The 14,992-nt window shown below is 44.7% G+C and overlaps 1 protein-coding gene across 7 annotated transcripts in view; it reads left to right on the plus strand.

The window, feature by feature from the left end:
• The window catches only part of polq (polymerase (DNA directed), theta), a 111,750-nt gene that overhangs the window by 58,497 nt on the left and 38,261 nt on the right, over positions 1-14,992 (plus strand). For all 7 annotated transcript variants that reach the window (XR_005461267.1, XM_038801912.1, XM_038801911.1 and 4 more), the window contains 7 exons: positions 880-1,023; positions 1,404-1,609; positions 1,730-1,970; positions 3,105-3,298; positions 3,735-3,869; positions 4,594-4,768; positions 13,312-13,435. Coding sequence is in view for 6 of the 7 variants with exons in the window: in XM_038801912.1 (XP_038657840.1) it covers positions 880-1,023; positions 1,404-1,609; positions 1,730-1,970; positions 3,105-3,298; positions 3,735-3,869; positions 4,594-4,768; positions 13,312-13,435 (1,219 nt within the window). In the remaining variant the exon portion in view is untranslated. The remainder of the gene's footprint in view (positions 1-879; positions 1,024-1,403; positions 1,610-1,729; positions 1,971-3,104; positions 3,299-3,734; positions 3,870-4,593; positions 4,769-13,311; positions 13,436-14,992) is intronic.

The raw sequence follows: 14,992 nt of genomic DNA on the forward strand, positions 1-14,992 counted from the left end.
AGCAGGTGTGTTTGCTGCCGTGGTGAAACGGGCGGGAAGGCCCGGCCCATCAGCCTCAGAGAATCTCCACTCGCCGTAATTGCGAGCGGCAATACGTGGCGTGGGGCGGGGGGGGGGGGGGGAGAATAGCGGGAGGGCGTGAAAAATGTCGGGAGGCCCTACCGCTATTCTCCCACCCAGTGGTGGGGGGCGGAGAATCGCGCACCATAAGTCGGAGGAGCAGACGTAGGCCATTCGGCCCATCACGTCCTCTCCGCCATTCAATGAGATCATGACTATTTGATGTGATAATCCTCAACTCCACTTTCAAGCATTACCCCCATAACCCTTGATTCCTTTATTGATTAAAAATCTGTGTATCTCAGCCTTGAACATATTTAACGACCCAGCCTCAACAGCCTTCTGTGATAAAGAAACCACAGTTTCACAACCCTCAGAGAAGAAATTGCTCCTCACCTCTGTCTTAAAGGGTGACCCTTTACTTTGAGATTATGCCTTCTGGTCCTAGACTCTCCCATAAAAGGAAATGACCTCTCAGCATCTACCTGTAAAGATCCCATGAGAATCCTACATGTGTCAAGAAGGTCGCCTCTCATTCTTCTAAAAGTACTGACCCAAACTACCTAACCTCTCCTCTGTATCCAAGATAAACCTAGTGAACCTTCTCTAGACTGTCCCCAATGCCAGTTCCTTAGATAAGAGAGATTTGGTTTTGTTGATCACTATTGTTGATCACTATTTTGGTGAATAAATTAGCATGCAGCATTCATATTTGCATTTGAACATTACGTACACTTGTAGATTGGAAAGGAATTAATTATTGCTCTATGTTTAATAGAGAATTTGATACTCATTTTAATGCCTTTACTTATTTTCTAGTCCAGACCTCTGTAAAGGTTCAGGCCAAGACAAATGGGTTTGAAGTGAGCAGTCACAAAGACCTTGTTGTGATAGGTTTGTGTGTGTCCTGGGGAGGGAAGGATGCTTTTTACATCTCCTTGCAAGAGACTCAGGAAATTACTGGTAAGAAAATGGCTTCAATAATACCTTGATTGAACCTAAATTAGACTGGAAAATCTGTGTTCCGAATTGATTTGTTAAAAACTACTTTCTTTCCCAACAATCAATACATCCTAATCCAGTCAGGATTAGATCACAGTAGTAAAAATAATTTATTTTGCCGTTTTTTTTTCAATTGTCTGTATATATAAATGAGCCTTGTAATATATTGAAGCTGGTATTGCAGTCACATGTAGTTTGGCTCATTTTTCTATGTTTAAGGCTCCTTATAATGCCGTTTGCTGTTGTTGCACACCACCCTAATCGAAAAAAATATCATGAAACACTTAAACTGACACCACATTAACAGTTGTGTATATATATTTAAATGTATTTTTTTTTAGGAGATGTAAGCCACAGCTTGGCCCCTCCACCTTTAGACCCTGAGCTGTCTGTGAAAGAAAGACTTCTTCATGTACGTTCATGTTTACAGAAGGATGTACATACTCGGACACAGCACTCTATTGTTATCTATGACTTCAAGCAACACTACAAAACTCTCCTTGAGGCCTGCAACATCTCCATGGAAGGCATTTATGAAGATCCAAAGGTTATAATTCATATTTGCTAAAATTCTGAGTCTGTTGGAAAGGAGCAAACTTCTCCGCCACCTCTGAATTATCACTTGAGAAAGAACGAAACTACAGTAAATGTTTGTTTTCTCTTCTAGGTGGCCTGTTGGCTCCTGGACCCTGACTCCAAAGAGAGAACACTTCATAATATGGTGACCAATTTTCTCCCCCAGCAGCTTCCATTACTGGAAGGGGTGAACAGCAGCCATGGTGTTCAGAGTCTCGGGTTGGGTGCCAACACAAATATCTCAGGCCGTAACAGAGCCTCCATAGAGTCAGTGTTGGTCTTCGATATAATGAATCAACTTAATTTGCTGCTTAAGAAAGAAAATCTGCAAGGTATAATGGAGATCCTGTAATATAAGGCAGACTTAGGTTTTGTCTTGAGAAATATAGATTTAATAGTTTAATAGTGTCTTTTGGGCATATTAGACTTAAATTTTATTTTAAAATGTCAGTGCTGAATCATTCAAATTCGGGTGTGATTACAATCGATGGCAGCTAATGGAGATATTCATTAAAGAAGGACTAACAGATCAGAGGTGTGAATAAGGCAGTCAAATGGCAGATGAAATTTAATATGAAATGTAAGGAATTGCATTTTGGCGAGGGAGAGGCAATAGAAACATAATTGCACAACTCTGAAAAGTGCAGGGCCAGAGAGACTGGGGATTTGTGTGCATAGATCTTTGAAGGTGGCATATCATATTGAGAAAGTGGTTAACAAAGCATACGTAATAGCTTGAGCTTCATAAATAGAGGTATTGAGTGCAGAAGTAGTCAAGTTATGCTGAACCTTTGTAAAGGAAAGGAAAAAGCATTACAATGTGACAAGGATTAGTGCAAAGCCAGAGGATTGGGAAGCAGAGGACAAAAGCAATAAGGGGGATACGATGAAATATGAGTGTAAGCTAGCTAGTAATGTAAAAGAAGATTGCAGGAGTTTTTTTTCAATATATGAAAGGTAAGAGGGAGGCAAGAATGGACATGAAAATGAGACTGGAGAAGTGGAAAAGGGAACAAAGAAATGACCGAGAATGGAATAGGTACTTCGCATTAGTTTTCACAGTGGACGACACCAATGGCATACCAGAACTGTTAGATAAGCAGTCTGATGATTAGCAATGGAGGAGTTGGGAGGTGGTGGTGGTGAGGTATATCAGTGTATGTGTGAAAACTGATACTGTGGATGGTATCGCCATGTGCAGCAGCAATAATCATTTTACACATAATTTATACAAAAAAGGACAGGGAGAAATATACAAATAAGGTTAAAAATAATTGGTTTATCTATTTTAACTCCTGCAACAAGGTGCAGTTTAGATGTACCATTAATCTACAATACCAATCTTGCCTTACATCGGGACAGGAAAAGCACCAGAAATATAAATCTTGTACTAATTTAGGAAATGCACTTGTGAAATACCTCCACTATGGTGTTAAATTGTATCAACATGTAACTTTCTCTTGCAGACATGTTTCGGAATGTTGAAATGACGACTCAGTATTGCCTGGCTTTGCTGGAGATGAATGGAATAGGCTTTAGTACAGCTGAATGTGAAAACCAGAAATCCCAAATGCAGGCTAAGCTAGCTTACATAGAGGCGCAGGCTTACCAGCTAGTAGGCCACAGCTTCTCTCTGACCAGCCCCGAAGATATTGCTGAGGTAAGATTGCAATATCGATCTGTCTTGCACAGAGGTTTTATTAAGAGCACTGGCCAGGGTATGAAATATCTCATAACCCATACACTTGAGAAGTTGTCAATCAGGTTGATATGGATTCAAATATAAATGTGCTGTGCGTCAATATCCTATTTGAATCTAAGATATAGATGTATTAACATTTCACACCATCCACCACTCCTTGGGCTTCTTTTGTTTTAAATTTGGATTTTATGCATGAGTTTTATGGCGATTTCAATACCGCAAAAGATCCCACCGCACCAATATTTTAGTAAAAGCCACATAGGAATTGCAGCTTTTATACTCACAAAATACCTGACAGTGTAAAAGGTCATTTCCCAAAGCAGCCCAATTCTAAACTTGCTAACTTTTCCCTACTCAAAATTTCCCAGACTCAGCGATTTAATCCCTGTTCCAGGTTCTATTTTCGGAGCTCAAACTTCCTCCTAATGGGGATACTAACACTAATGGCAAGAGGACACTTGGCTCTACAAGGAGGAAAGCCCCAGTGGGAGGGCGATGCAGACTGGCTAAACAATTCAGCACAAATAAGGTAATTATGTGGTTCTTGTATAAATCGTTGTGCTTTCTTAATGAACAGAAAAATAAAATGATTGGGATTAAGTGAGGCTTGTTTCACATTTGGGTATAGAATGTACATCTTAATATTTGTTCAAAAGGTAATTTTGTGAGTGCGCAATTGAAATGAATTGCAAAGTATACCCATGCATTATAGATGAGGAGAAAACATTTGACAGTGAATCATGAAAGATTCATAGATGTCCTGCCAAGTGCTGGAATGAATTGAAGTCATGAGACTTTTGAGGAATCTTTATTGGCAACAGCAAGCAACAATAAAAGTTAATGAATTAAAAGAGACAACTATCATAGCAGTAGTGAGGTGAAGACGTGTTGCATCAAACAGGCTTTTGAACATTTGAGCTGTATTTATTATACGAGCTATTCAGGATAATATAGGTTTTGGGCTAACATGAATAACTGATGGTATTTGGTTGCTGATATACAAGGTAAATCAGACTTTAGAATATAGGTGGTAGGTAAATACTGACACTAAATTAATAGTAAATGCAAAGAAAGAGTACCTTCCAAATTTTGACATTTGCACGAACAATATAAAAATGGAACAAGCAAATTAAAATATAATTTTGTGTTGGGAGTAATAAAGAAATCATGCCAAGGATGGCATAGCAATTGCAAGAAGGAGAAGAACATAAATCTGATCAGTCCTTTATCGATTATACCATTCAATGTTTTAGGAAATATTGGAAAAATTGAAGCCACTTCATCCTTTGCCTGGCTTAATCTTGGAATGGAGGAAAATTACAAATGCAATGTCCAAAGTGGTGTTCCCTCTGCAGCGGGAGAAACACCTGCATCCTCAGCTGGGAATGGAGAGGATCTATTCCCTCTCACAGACGCACAGTGCTACAGGTAACTGCTGATTTTGCTTTGTCCTGTGTCAGTGCAAAATGCTGCATGTTGTGTAACGTAGTGAACCCTGACACATAGAACATAGAACATAGAACAGTACAGCACAGAACAGGCCCTTCGGCCCTCAATGTTGTGCCGAGCCATGATCACCCTACTCAAACCCACGTATCCACCCTATACCCGTAACCCAACAACCCCCCTCCCCCCTTAACCTTACTTTTATTAGGACACTACGGGCAATTTAGCATGGCCAATCCACCTAACCCGCACATCTTTGGACTGTGGGAGGAAACCGGAGCACCCGGAGGAAACCCACGCACACAGGGGGAGGACGTGCAGACTCCACACAGACAGTGACCCAGCCGGGAATCGAACCTGGGACCCTGGAGCTGTGAAGCATTTATGCTAACCACCATGCTACCCTGCTGCCCCAGACATGTACACACAATGTACATTAATGATCTCACTGTAACACAACTCAATGGAGTCTCAGGAAAAGCTTTTTATATATGCTTGGCGATTTAAAAAAAGTAGAAAGTAAAGTAAAAGGTGAGGCAGTGGTGTGGTGATAACATAACAGGACTAATAATCCAGAGGCCCAGGATAATACTTTGAGACAGCTGATGCAATTTGAATTCAATTGATGACCATGAAACAATTGCTGATTGTCGTAAAAACCCATTAGGTTCACTAATGTTCTTTAGGAAAGGAAATGCTCACTCTTCCTGCCCTCTGAAATGGCTTAGCAAGCCACTCCGTTGTACCAAATCATTACAGAAAAATTGACAAGCAATGCAAGTGGATGGACTGCCAAGGTACCAAAAATGACAATGGTGAACCCAGCCTCCTTGACCCTGCAAAATCTTTCTTACTAACATTGGTGGGGGTTTGTGCCAAAATTGGGAGAGCTCTCTCACAGACTAGTCAAGCAACAGCCTAAGTCAGGGAATCATACTATCCCAGACAACACCATTCTGGAAATGTACTGTCCCTCCAGTAGGACAGTGCGGAGGGGAGTCTGCACGTCCTCCCCGTGTGTGCGTGGGTTTCCTCCGGGTGCTCCGGTTTCCTCCCACAGTCCAAAGATGTGCGGGTTAGGTGGATTGGCCATGCTAAATTGCCCATGGTGTCCTTAAAAGTAAGGTTGGGGGGGGGGGGGGGGGGTGTTGGGTTAATGGTATAGGGTGCATGCATGGGTTTGAGTAGGGTGATCATTGCTCGGCACAACATCGAGGGCCGAAGGGCCTGTTCTGTGCTGTACTGTTCTATGTTCTAATTGAGGGCAGAGTGGTATACATTCGGGAAGGAGTTGCCCTGGGAGTTCTCAGCGTTGACTCTGGACCTCGAAGTTATATGGCATCAGATCAAACATGGACAAACAGACCACTGTTGAATGGATTACCGTGTGTTTTTATAAATTCATTCCAGTGTCACTGGCTGGTTTATTGTCATCCCTAACTGCCCTCCATTGCATTTGAGAGTCAACCATATTGCTGTGGATCTGGAGTCACGTGGACCATACCAGCTAAAGAGGGCAGATTTCCTTCATATTCACATAATGAACCAGGTGTTTTTTTTAACAAACAATTGAGATATTTTAGACATCTAGAAAAAGTGGCATTGTACAGTACAAAAAAAAAGTCAAGACACTAATTACAACTTAAACATAGTGCAAACCACGGCTCTGTTCACGCACGGACCTGTCTCAATATGTCTCTTGCCTCGTTAAAGACCCTGATCAGCACCGGCCCCACTATCCCGGCAAATGTTTTATAAAACTCCACCGGGTACCCGTCTGGCCCCGGGGCTTTACCCGACTGCATGACCTTCAGGCCCCCAATATCTCTTTGATCCTGACCAGGGCCCCCAGACCGCCCACCAACCCCCTCCCCACTCTTGGGAAGGTCAGTCCGTCCAGGAATCGCCTCATCCCGCCCCCAGTCCGCCGGGTGGTTCCGAAGTGTACAGCTTCCTATAAAAGTCCCTAAAGACCTTGTTCAGCCCTGCTGGATCACCCACTAGATTACCTTCCTCATCCACTACCCTCCCTATTTCCCTAGCCGCTTCCCTCTTCCTCAGTTGCTGCGCAAGCATTCTACTGGCCTTCTCCCCATGCTCATAAATCGCGCCTTTACCTTTCTAAGCTGCTCTACAGCCTTGCCTGTAGTCAGCACCCCAAACTCGGCCTGCAGCCCCTGTCGTTTCCTGAGTATCTCTGGCCTCTGGTATTCCGCGTAACTCCTGTCCGTCCGTAGAATTTCCTTAATCAGTCGGTCCGTCTCTGCCCTATCCGTCCTGTCCCTGTACGCCCAGATTGAAATCAGTTCCCCTCTCACAACTGCCTTCAGTGCCTCCCAGAGCACCGCTGCCGAGACTTCTCCAGTATCGTTCACCTGCAGGTAATTCTCCATGCATTTCCTCAGCCTCTCACACACCGCCACGTCCACGAGTAGTCCAACTTGGGCAGCACGGTAGCATTGTGGATAGCACAATTGCTTCACAGCTCCAGGGTTCCAGGTTCGATACCGGCTTGGGTCACTGTCTGTGCGGAGTCTGCACATCCTCCCCGTGTGTGCGTGGGTTTCCTCCGGGTGCTCCGGTTTCCTCCCAAAGTCCGAAGATGTGCAGGTTAGATGGATTGGCCATGATAAATTGCCCTTAGTATCCAAAATTGCCCTTAGTGTTGGGTGGGGTTACTGGGTTATGGGGATAGGGTGGAGGTGTTGACCTTGGGTAGGGTGCTCTTTCCAGGAGCTGGTGCAGACTCGATGGGCCGAATGGCCTCCTTCTGCACTGTAAATTCTATGATAAAAAAACTTCCAGCCTCCATGGTGGGCGCTGAAAGCTGTCCTTACAAAACTGCAGGTCTACCCAGTGCGGAGCATGGTCCGATATGGCAACTGCCGAATATTCTGCCCCCACCATTCTGGCCAGCAGGTCCTTACTCACAACAATGTAGTCAATTCGGGAATACACCTTGTGGACGTGAGAGTAGTACGTGAACTCCCTCGCCATCAGCCGGCTAAATCTCCACGGATCTGCTCCCCCCATTTGCTCCATGAACCCTCTCAGTTCCTTTGCCATCGCTGGCAACCTGTCCATTCTTGAGCATGACCGGTCCAGGCTCAGGTCCAGGACTGTATTAAAGTCCCCGCCCATGATCAACTTATGCGAGTCCAAGTCGGGGATCTTCCCAGCATCCTCCTAATAAAATCCACATCGTCCCAATTAGGGGCATACACACTGACCAGGACTACTCTCACCCTTCGAGCTTACCCCTCACCATAACGAACCTGCCACCCTCATCCACGACTGTGCCCTCCGCCTCAAATTGTACCCTTTTATTAATTATTATCGCAACCCCTCTCGTAAACCTGGTCTGCCACTTTCAGGTGCATCTCCTACAACAAGACTATGTCGGCCTTCAGAACCCACAGATGCGCAAACACATGCGCCCTCTTCACTGGCCCGTTTAACCCTCTAACATTCCAGGTGATCAGCCTGGTTGGGGGGCACTTCGCCCTCCCCCCCCCCCTTTGCTGATCAGTCATCCCCTTTCCTTGACCAGCCCCCCAGCCATGTGTCGCGCTTCCTCTGGCCCGCCTCCTAGCCAGCTCCACCCATGACCTCCTCGCTGTTACCATGCCCAGTTTCCATCCCCGTCAGCACTCTATACAAGTCATAAACAACCTCCACAATAGCACAATTCAAGTTCAACAAGAAAAAAAAAAGAAATAACAGGCACCCTTCAGTCCTAGCCAGACAGACACACAAAAAGATTGCACAAAGTTCCCCTAAAGCATCCATTTTAACCCAACCCTTTTAACTGTTTTCTTTATTAATTCCCCCACAGCCAAACTCCAACTAAGCAAAGAGCCCAAACAGGAAACATTCGGGAAAACCACGCAAAAAGCACGCAAAAACAAGAAAAAAAAAGATACATCCCAAAACGGGAGTGACACCACATATACTTAAAAGCTCTAACATGAGTCCAAATGTCTTCAGCTCAGGGCCAGCCCTTGCTTCTTAACGAAGTCCATCGCCTCTTCGGGTTCCTCGAAATATTGGTGCTGACCCTTATACGTAACCCACAGTCGCGTGGGAAAAAGCAGCCTAAATTTCACCTTGTTTTTATACAGTATCTCCTTCACCTGCCTGTAGCCTCCCCTCCTCCTGGCCACCTCCGCGCTCAAATCTTGGTCCACACGCAGGGTGGCATTGTCCCAAATACAGCTTTGTGTGCTCTTTGCCCATTGCAGCACCCGTTCCTTGTCCAGGTACCTGTGAAAGCGTACCACCATCGCTTGTGGGGGACCACCTTGTCGTGACTGCCTCACCTGCACTCTGTGTGCCCTGTTCACCATCGGCGGGCGCGGGAACACCTCGTTATCCAGCAACGTCTGAAACATACCCTCCGCATATACGGCAGCGTCTAGCCCCTCTGCACCCTCCGGGAGGTCCACGGTTCTAAAGTTCTGCCGGCGAGATCTGTTGTCCAGGTCCTCCAGCCTTTCCAGAAGCACTTTTTGCTGGTCCCTCAGCCTCCGAATTTCCACATCCGCCACCGTTTGAAAGTCAGCCTGCTCCTCCACTGACTTCTCCAACTACTGAAGCTTCTCAGCCTGATCATCCAGCCTTTTTCTCATCCGATCAATCGACTTCTGAAGCAGCTCCAAGTTGTCATGCTTCAAAGCCATAAAGCCCTCCTGCATAGTCTGCAGCAGCTGCTCCATTGTGGGCTGGGCTGTCGGCTCCTTGCTCTGAACATCAGCCATGCTGGTCTCTCTCACAGCCTCCACTGTGCCCTTACTTGTCTACTTCTTCTGCTGTTTACGGTCCCTCCGACTTCTTAGGTCCATACAGTTTTGTATGGGTCCTGTGCCTGAGTACTATTGCTTTCCAGTTCCGCGCTGAAAAGCGCGAAAAAGTCCAAAAGTCCGACCGAGGCGGGAGCCACCAAATGTGCGACCTACTCCCTCATAGCCGCCAACGGAAGCCAACCAGGTGTTTTTTTTTTTAAATCACAATTGACAATGCTTTCACCATTAGACTTTTAATTCCAGATTTTTTTTAAATTCAAGTTTCACCATCTTCTGTGGTGGGACATGAACCCGGGTCGCCAGATCTTGCTCTGGGTCTTTGGATTGCTAGTTCAGTGACAATACCACTACGCCACCTCCTCCCCTCACCCCACCTGCCTCAGTTGATGAATTGGTACTCCTCCAAATTGAACACCAGTAGGAAGCAGCACTGAGGGTGGCTAGGGCACAGAATATATTCTGGGTGGTATACTTCAATGTCCGTCACCAAGAATGGCTTGACAGCACCATTACTGACCTGAGCTGGCTGTGTCCTAAATGAGACCAACTAGACAGCATCTGCGGCAGTGGTGAGGAAACCAACAAGAGGGAAAACCTATTTGACCTCATCGTTACCAGTCTACTTGTTATAGATGCATGTCCAGGGCAGCATTGGTACGAGTGACCACTGCACAGTCTCTGTGGAGACAAAGACCGATCTTCACACTGAGGATACCCTCCATCATGTTCTGTGACAGCACCACCATGCTGAATGGGATAGATTTCAAACTGGTCAAGCAATTCAACCTGGCAACCATGAGATGCTGCGGGCCATCACCAGCAGAATTGTACTCAACCACAATCTGTAACCTCATGGCCTGGCATATTCCCCCACTCTACCATTACCATCAAGCCAGGGTATCCACTCTCGTTCAATGTAGAGTGCAGAAGGGCATGCCAGGAGCAGCATCAGACATACCTGAATATGAGGTGCCAACTTGGTGAAGCTACAACACAGGACTACTTGTGTGCCAAACAGTAGAAGCAGCAAGTAATAGATGGGGTCAAGTGATCCCCCAATCAACATATGATCTGCAGTCCTGCCAAATCCAGTCATGAATAGTGGTGGATAATAAAACAACTCACTGGAGGAGAAGGAGGCTCCAGAAATATCCCCATTCTCAGTGATGGAAGAACCCAGCATATCAGTGCAAAGCACAAGGCGTTTTCAACCATCTTCAGCCAGATGTGTCAAGTAGATGATCCATTTCTGTCTCTTCCTGAGGCCACAATGCCAGTCCAGACGATCCTATTCACTCCATATGATATCAAGAAATGGCTAAATGCCCTAATTATTGGCCCGAGCAGTATTCGGACAATAATACTGAACACCTGTTCTCCAGAACTAGCTGCTCCCCTAGCCAAGCTGTTCTGTTACAGCTATCACACTGAATCTACCCAGCAATATAACATAAGGACATAAGAACTAGGAGCAGGAGTAGAACTAGGAGCATAGAACATAGAACAGTACAGCACAGAACAGGCCCTTCGGCCCTCAATGTTGTGCCGAGCCATGATCACCCTACTCAAACCCACGTATCCACCCTATACCCGTAACCCAACAACCCCCCCTTAACCTTACTTTTATTAGGACACTACGGGCAATTTAGCATGGCCAATCCACCTAACCCGCACATCTTTGGACTGTGGGAGGAAACCGGAGCACCCGGAGGAAACCCACGCACACAGCGGGAGGACGTGCAGACTCCACACAGACAGTGACCCAGCCGGGAATCGAACCTGGGACCCTGGAGCTGTGAAGCATTTATGCTAACCACCATGCTACCCTGCTGCCCCCATGGCTGATCTTTTTGTGGACTCAGCTGCATTTACCGGCCCGCTCATAACCTTTTATTCCTTTACTGTTCAAAAATCTATCTACCTTTGCCTTAAAAACAATTAACGAGGTAGCCTCAACTGCTTCACTGGGCAGGGAATTCCACAGATTTACGATCCTTTGGGTGAAGAAGTTCCTCCTCAACTCAGTCCTAAATCTGTTCCCCCTTATTTTGAGGCTATGAGACCTAGTTCTAATTTCACCCGCCAGTTGAAACAACCTCCCTGGCCTTACCAGCACCATGTACAGCTGCAACACAACCTCTCTGCTTGTAAATTCCATCCCTCTAGCAATGAAGGACAAAATCCCATTAGCCTTCTTAATTACTTGCTGCTCATGCAAACCAACTTTTTGCTATTCATGCACAAGGACACCCAGGTCCATCTGCACAACAGCATGCTGCAATTTTTTACCAGTTTAATAATAGTCGATTTTGCTGTTATTCCTACTAAAATGGATGACCTCACATTTATCAACATTGAATTCCATTTGCCAGGCCTTTTCCCACTCCCTTAAATTATCTATATCCCTCTGCAGACTTTCAGTGTCCTCTACACACTTGGCTCTAACTACTCATTTTAGTGTCATTTGCGAACTTCCCCAACTCCAGATCATCTACGTAAATTGTGAACAATTGCAGACCCAACACTGATCCCTGAGGCACACCACTAGCCACTGATCACCAACCAGAAAAAGATTCATTTATTCCCACTCTTTACTTTCCGTCAGTTAACCAATCCTCTATCCATGCTAATACATTACTCGTAACACCATGTACCTTTATCGTATGCAGCAGGCTTTTATACGGCACCTTGTCGAATGCCTTCTGGAAATCCAGATACACCACGTCCACCATACTCATAATGTCCTCAAAGAATTCCACTAAATTAGTCAAAAATGACCTGTTTTCATGAACTCGTGCTGCGTCTGCCCAATGGGACAATTCCTGTCCAGATATCTCACCATTTCTTCCTTAACGATAGATTCAAGCATTTTCCTCACTCCAGAAGTTAAGCTAACTGGCCTATAGTGACCCTCTTTTTGTCTACCTCCTTTTTTAAACAGTGGCGTCCCATTTGCTGTTTTACAATCTGCCAGAACCGCCCGAGAGTCCAGCAAATTTTGGTAAATTACTACAAGCGCATTTGCTGTTTACCCCGCCACCTCTTTTAGTACTCTGGGATGCATTCCATCAGGGCCAGGAGACTTTAAAGTGAAAATCACTTATTGTCACAAGTAGACTTCAAATGAAGTTACTGTGAAAAGCCCCTAGTCGCCACATTCTGGCGCCTGTTCGGGGAGGCTTGTATGGGAATTGAACCCGCGCTGCTGGCCTGCCTGGGTCTGCTTTAAAAGCCAGCTATGCTAAATCAGTCGAGACTACAAAAAGCCACGAAAAAAGCTATAAAGGAAAGTAAGATAGATGATGAGAGTAAACTAGCTCAAAATATAAAAATATGTAGCAAAGGTTTCTGCAAATATATAAAACAAAAGTGTAGCTAAGGTAAACATTGGTTCTTTAAAGGAAGAGAAGGGGATTTAATAATGGGAAATGAGGAAATGACTGAGGTATTGAACAGATATTTTATGTGGTCTTCACAGTGGAAGACACAAACAACATGCCAATAATTGTTAGCAAGGAGGCTATGGCAGGTGAGGACCTAGAAACGACCATTATCATTTAGGAGGTAGAGTTGGGCAAGCTAATGGGGTTAAAGGTTCCCATTCTATTGAATGGAATATTTTCTTAGGGATTTTGCAACGCATTAGTTTGCCTTGAGATGTACATTTTTGTTTTCATGCGACTTAGAACTATCTCTCTGTAAACTCCTCTCTTATTCAATTAGGTCGAATCAGCTTTATTGAGCCAAACCTGCAAAATGTGCCCAAGGACTTTGAAATTGAAATGCCAGCTATGATTGGAGAGAGTCTCCCCTCTCAGGGAACTTGTAATGCAGCTACACGATTCAGGTATTTCTACCTACATGCAATCCTCATAACCCTCACTTTCTGTGAAACAGTGATTAGTTCTTCAGTTGCAGCTTTGTGATCTTCATGCATCTTCTGATTATCCATCAGTAACCATGTTCCTTTATCCAAAACGTTGAAATGATGGTGATAAATAAGTGATGTATGAGCGATATTTATCACTCCATCTCCTAGATAACCTCTATCTATAGCCATCTTTATCTATCCATATATAAGCATACATCATAGTACACTTTAGAGACAGATGTCAGGTATTATTTTTATAAATGTGGAAAGTTCTTTATTACCTCCTATAAAACAATTACAAATTTTGTTTTTAAATTCAAAGCAAGATTTTAAAAATTGCTATTTTGTCAGTCATCTCAGTCTGGGACGTCAGGGTAGTATCCCAACCACCTTCATCAGTAACCTTCCTTCCATCCTGAGGTTAGAAGTGGGGTCTTCACTGATGATTGCACAGTGTTCAGCACTATTCGCAGCAACTCACATACTGAAGTTTTCGTGTCCATATGCAGCAACATATCCAGCAAGAACTGGACATTCCGGCTTGGGTTGATGTGTGGTATGAATGTTACTTGCCCATTAAATGCCAGGCAATGACCATCTCCATCAAGAGAGAATCAATCTATCTCCCCACTACATTCAATGGCATTACCATCACTGAATCCCCCACTATCAAAATCGAGGGAGTTACCGTTGCCCAGAAACTGAACTGGACTAGCCATATTAATATTGTGGCTACCAGAGCAGATCAGAGGCTGGAAATTCTGTGGAGAGTAACTCACCTTGTGTCTCCTGAAAGCCTGTCCACCAGCTACAATGCACAAGTCTTATCCTTGTCTGGATAAGAACAACTCCAATAACACCCCATAAGCTTGACATCATCCAGGACAAAGCAGCCCACTTGATTGGCACCTCATCACCACCGTCGCCATTTACTCCCTCCCCCGCCGATGCACAGTGGCAACAGGAACTCACCATGCCTCTTTAGACAATGCCTTCCAAAACCGAGACCTCTACTACTAGAAGGATAAGGAAAGCAAATGCATGGGAACACAACCACCTGCAAGTTTCCCTCCAAGCCACACCATCCTGACTTGGAACTATATCACTTTTCCTTCACTGTTGCTGGGTCAAAATCCTGTAATTCCTTTCCAAACAGCACTGTGCGTGTAACTACACCATATGGATTGCAGTGGTCCAAGAAGGCAGCTCACCATCACCTTCTTGATGGGCAATAATTGCTGGCCTAGCCAGCGAAGCCCACATCCGCGAACAAATACATTTTAAAAAATCCATAGCAATGTAGGGTTATTGTTAGTAACACAGCATCCTTTAACATGAGAACAGAATTATCTCCTTTTTATTTCACCTGTATGATCTAAAGTACCTGCGGCTCACTGGTGATCCTATTTATTTTATGGAAATGTATCTTGGATATAATTTGGGCACAGTCCCAGCAAACTCTTACAGTTCACATGAGTAGGTTTGACCAGAGAGTGTTAAATTTCTCCAAGTGCAGAACAAAGCTATACTGAA

This window comes from Scyliorhinus canicula, chromosome 7, assembly GCF_902713615.1.
Source record: "Scyliorhinus canicula chromosome 7, sScyCan1.1, whole genome shotgun sequence".
In the NCBI taxonomy this organism is placed as follows: domain Eukaryota; kingdom Metazoa; phylum Chordata; class Chondrichthyes; order Carcharhiniformes; family Scyliorhinidae; genus Scyliorhinus; species Scyliorhinus canicula.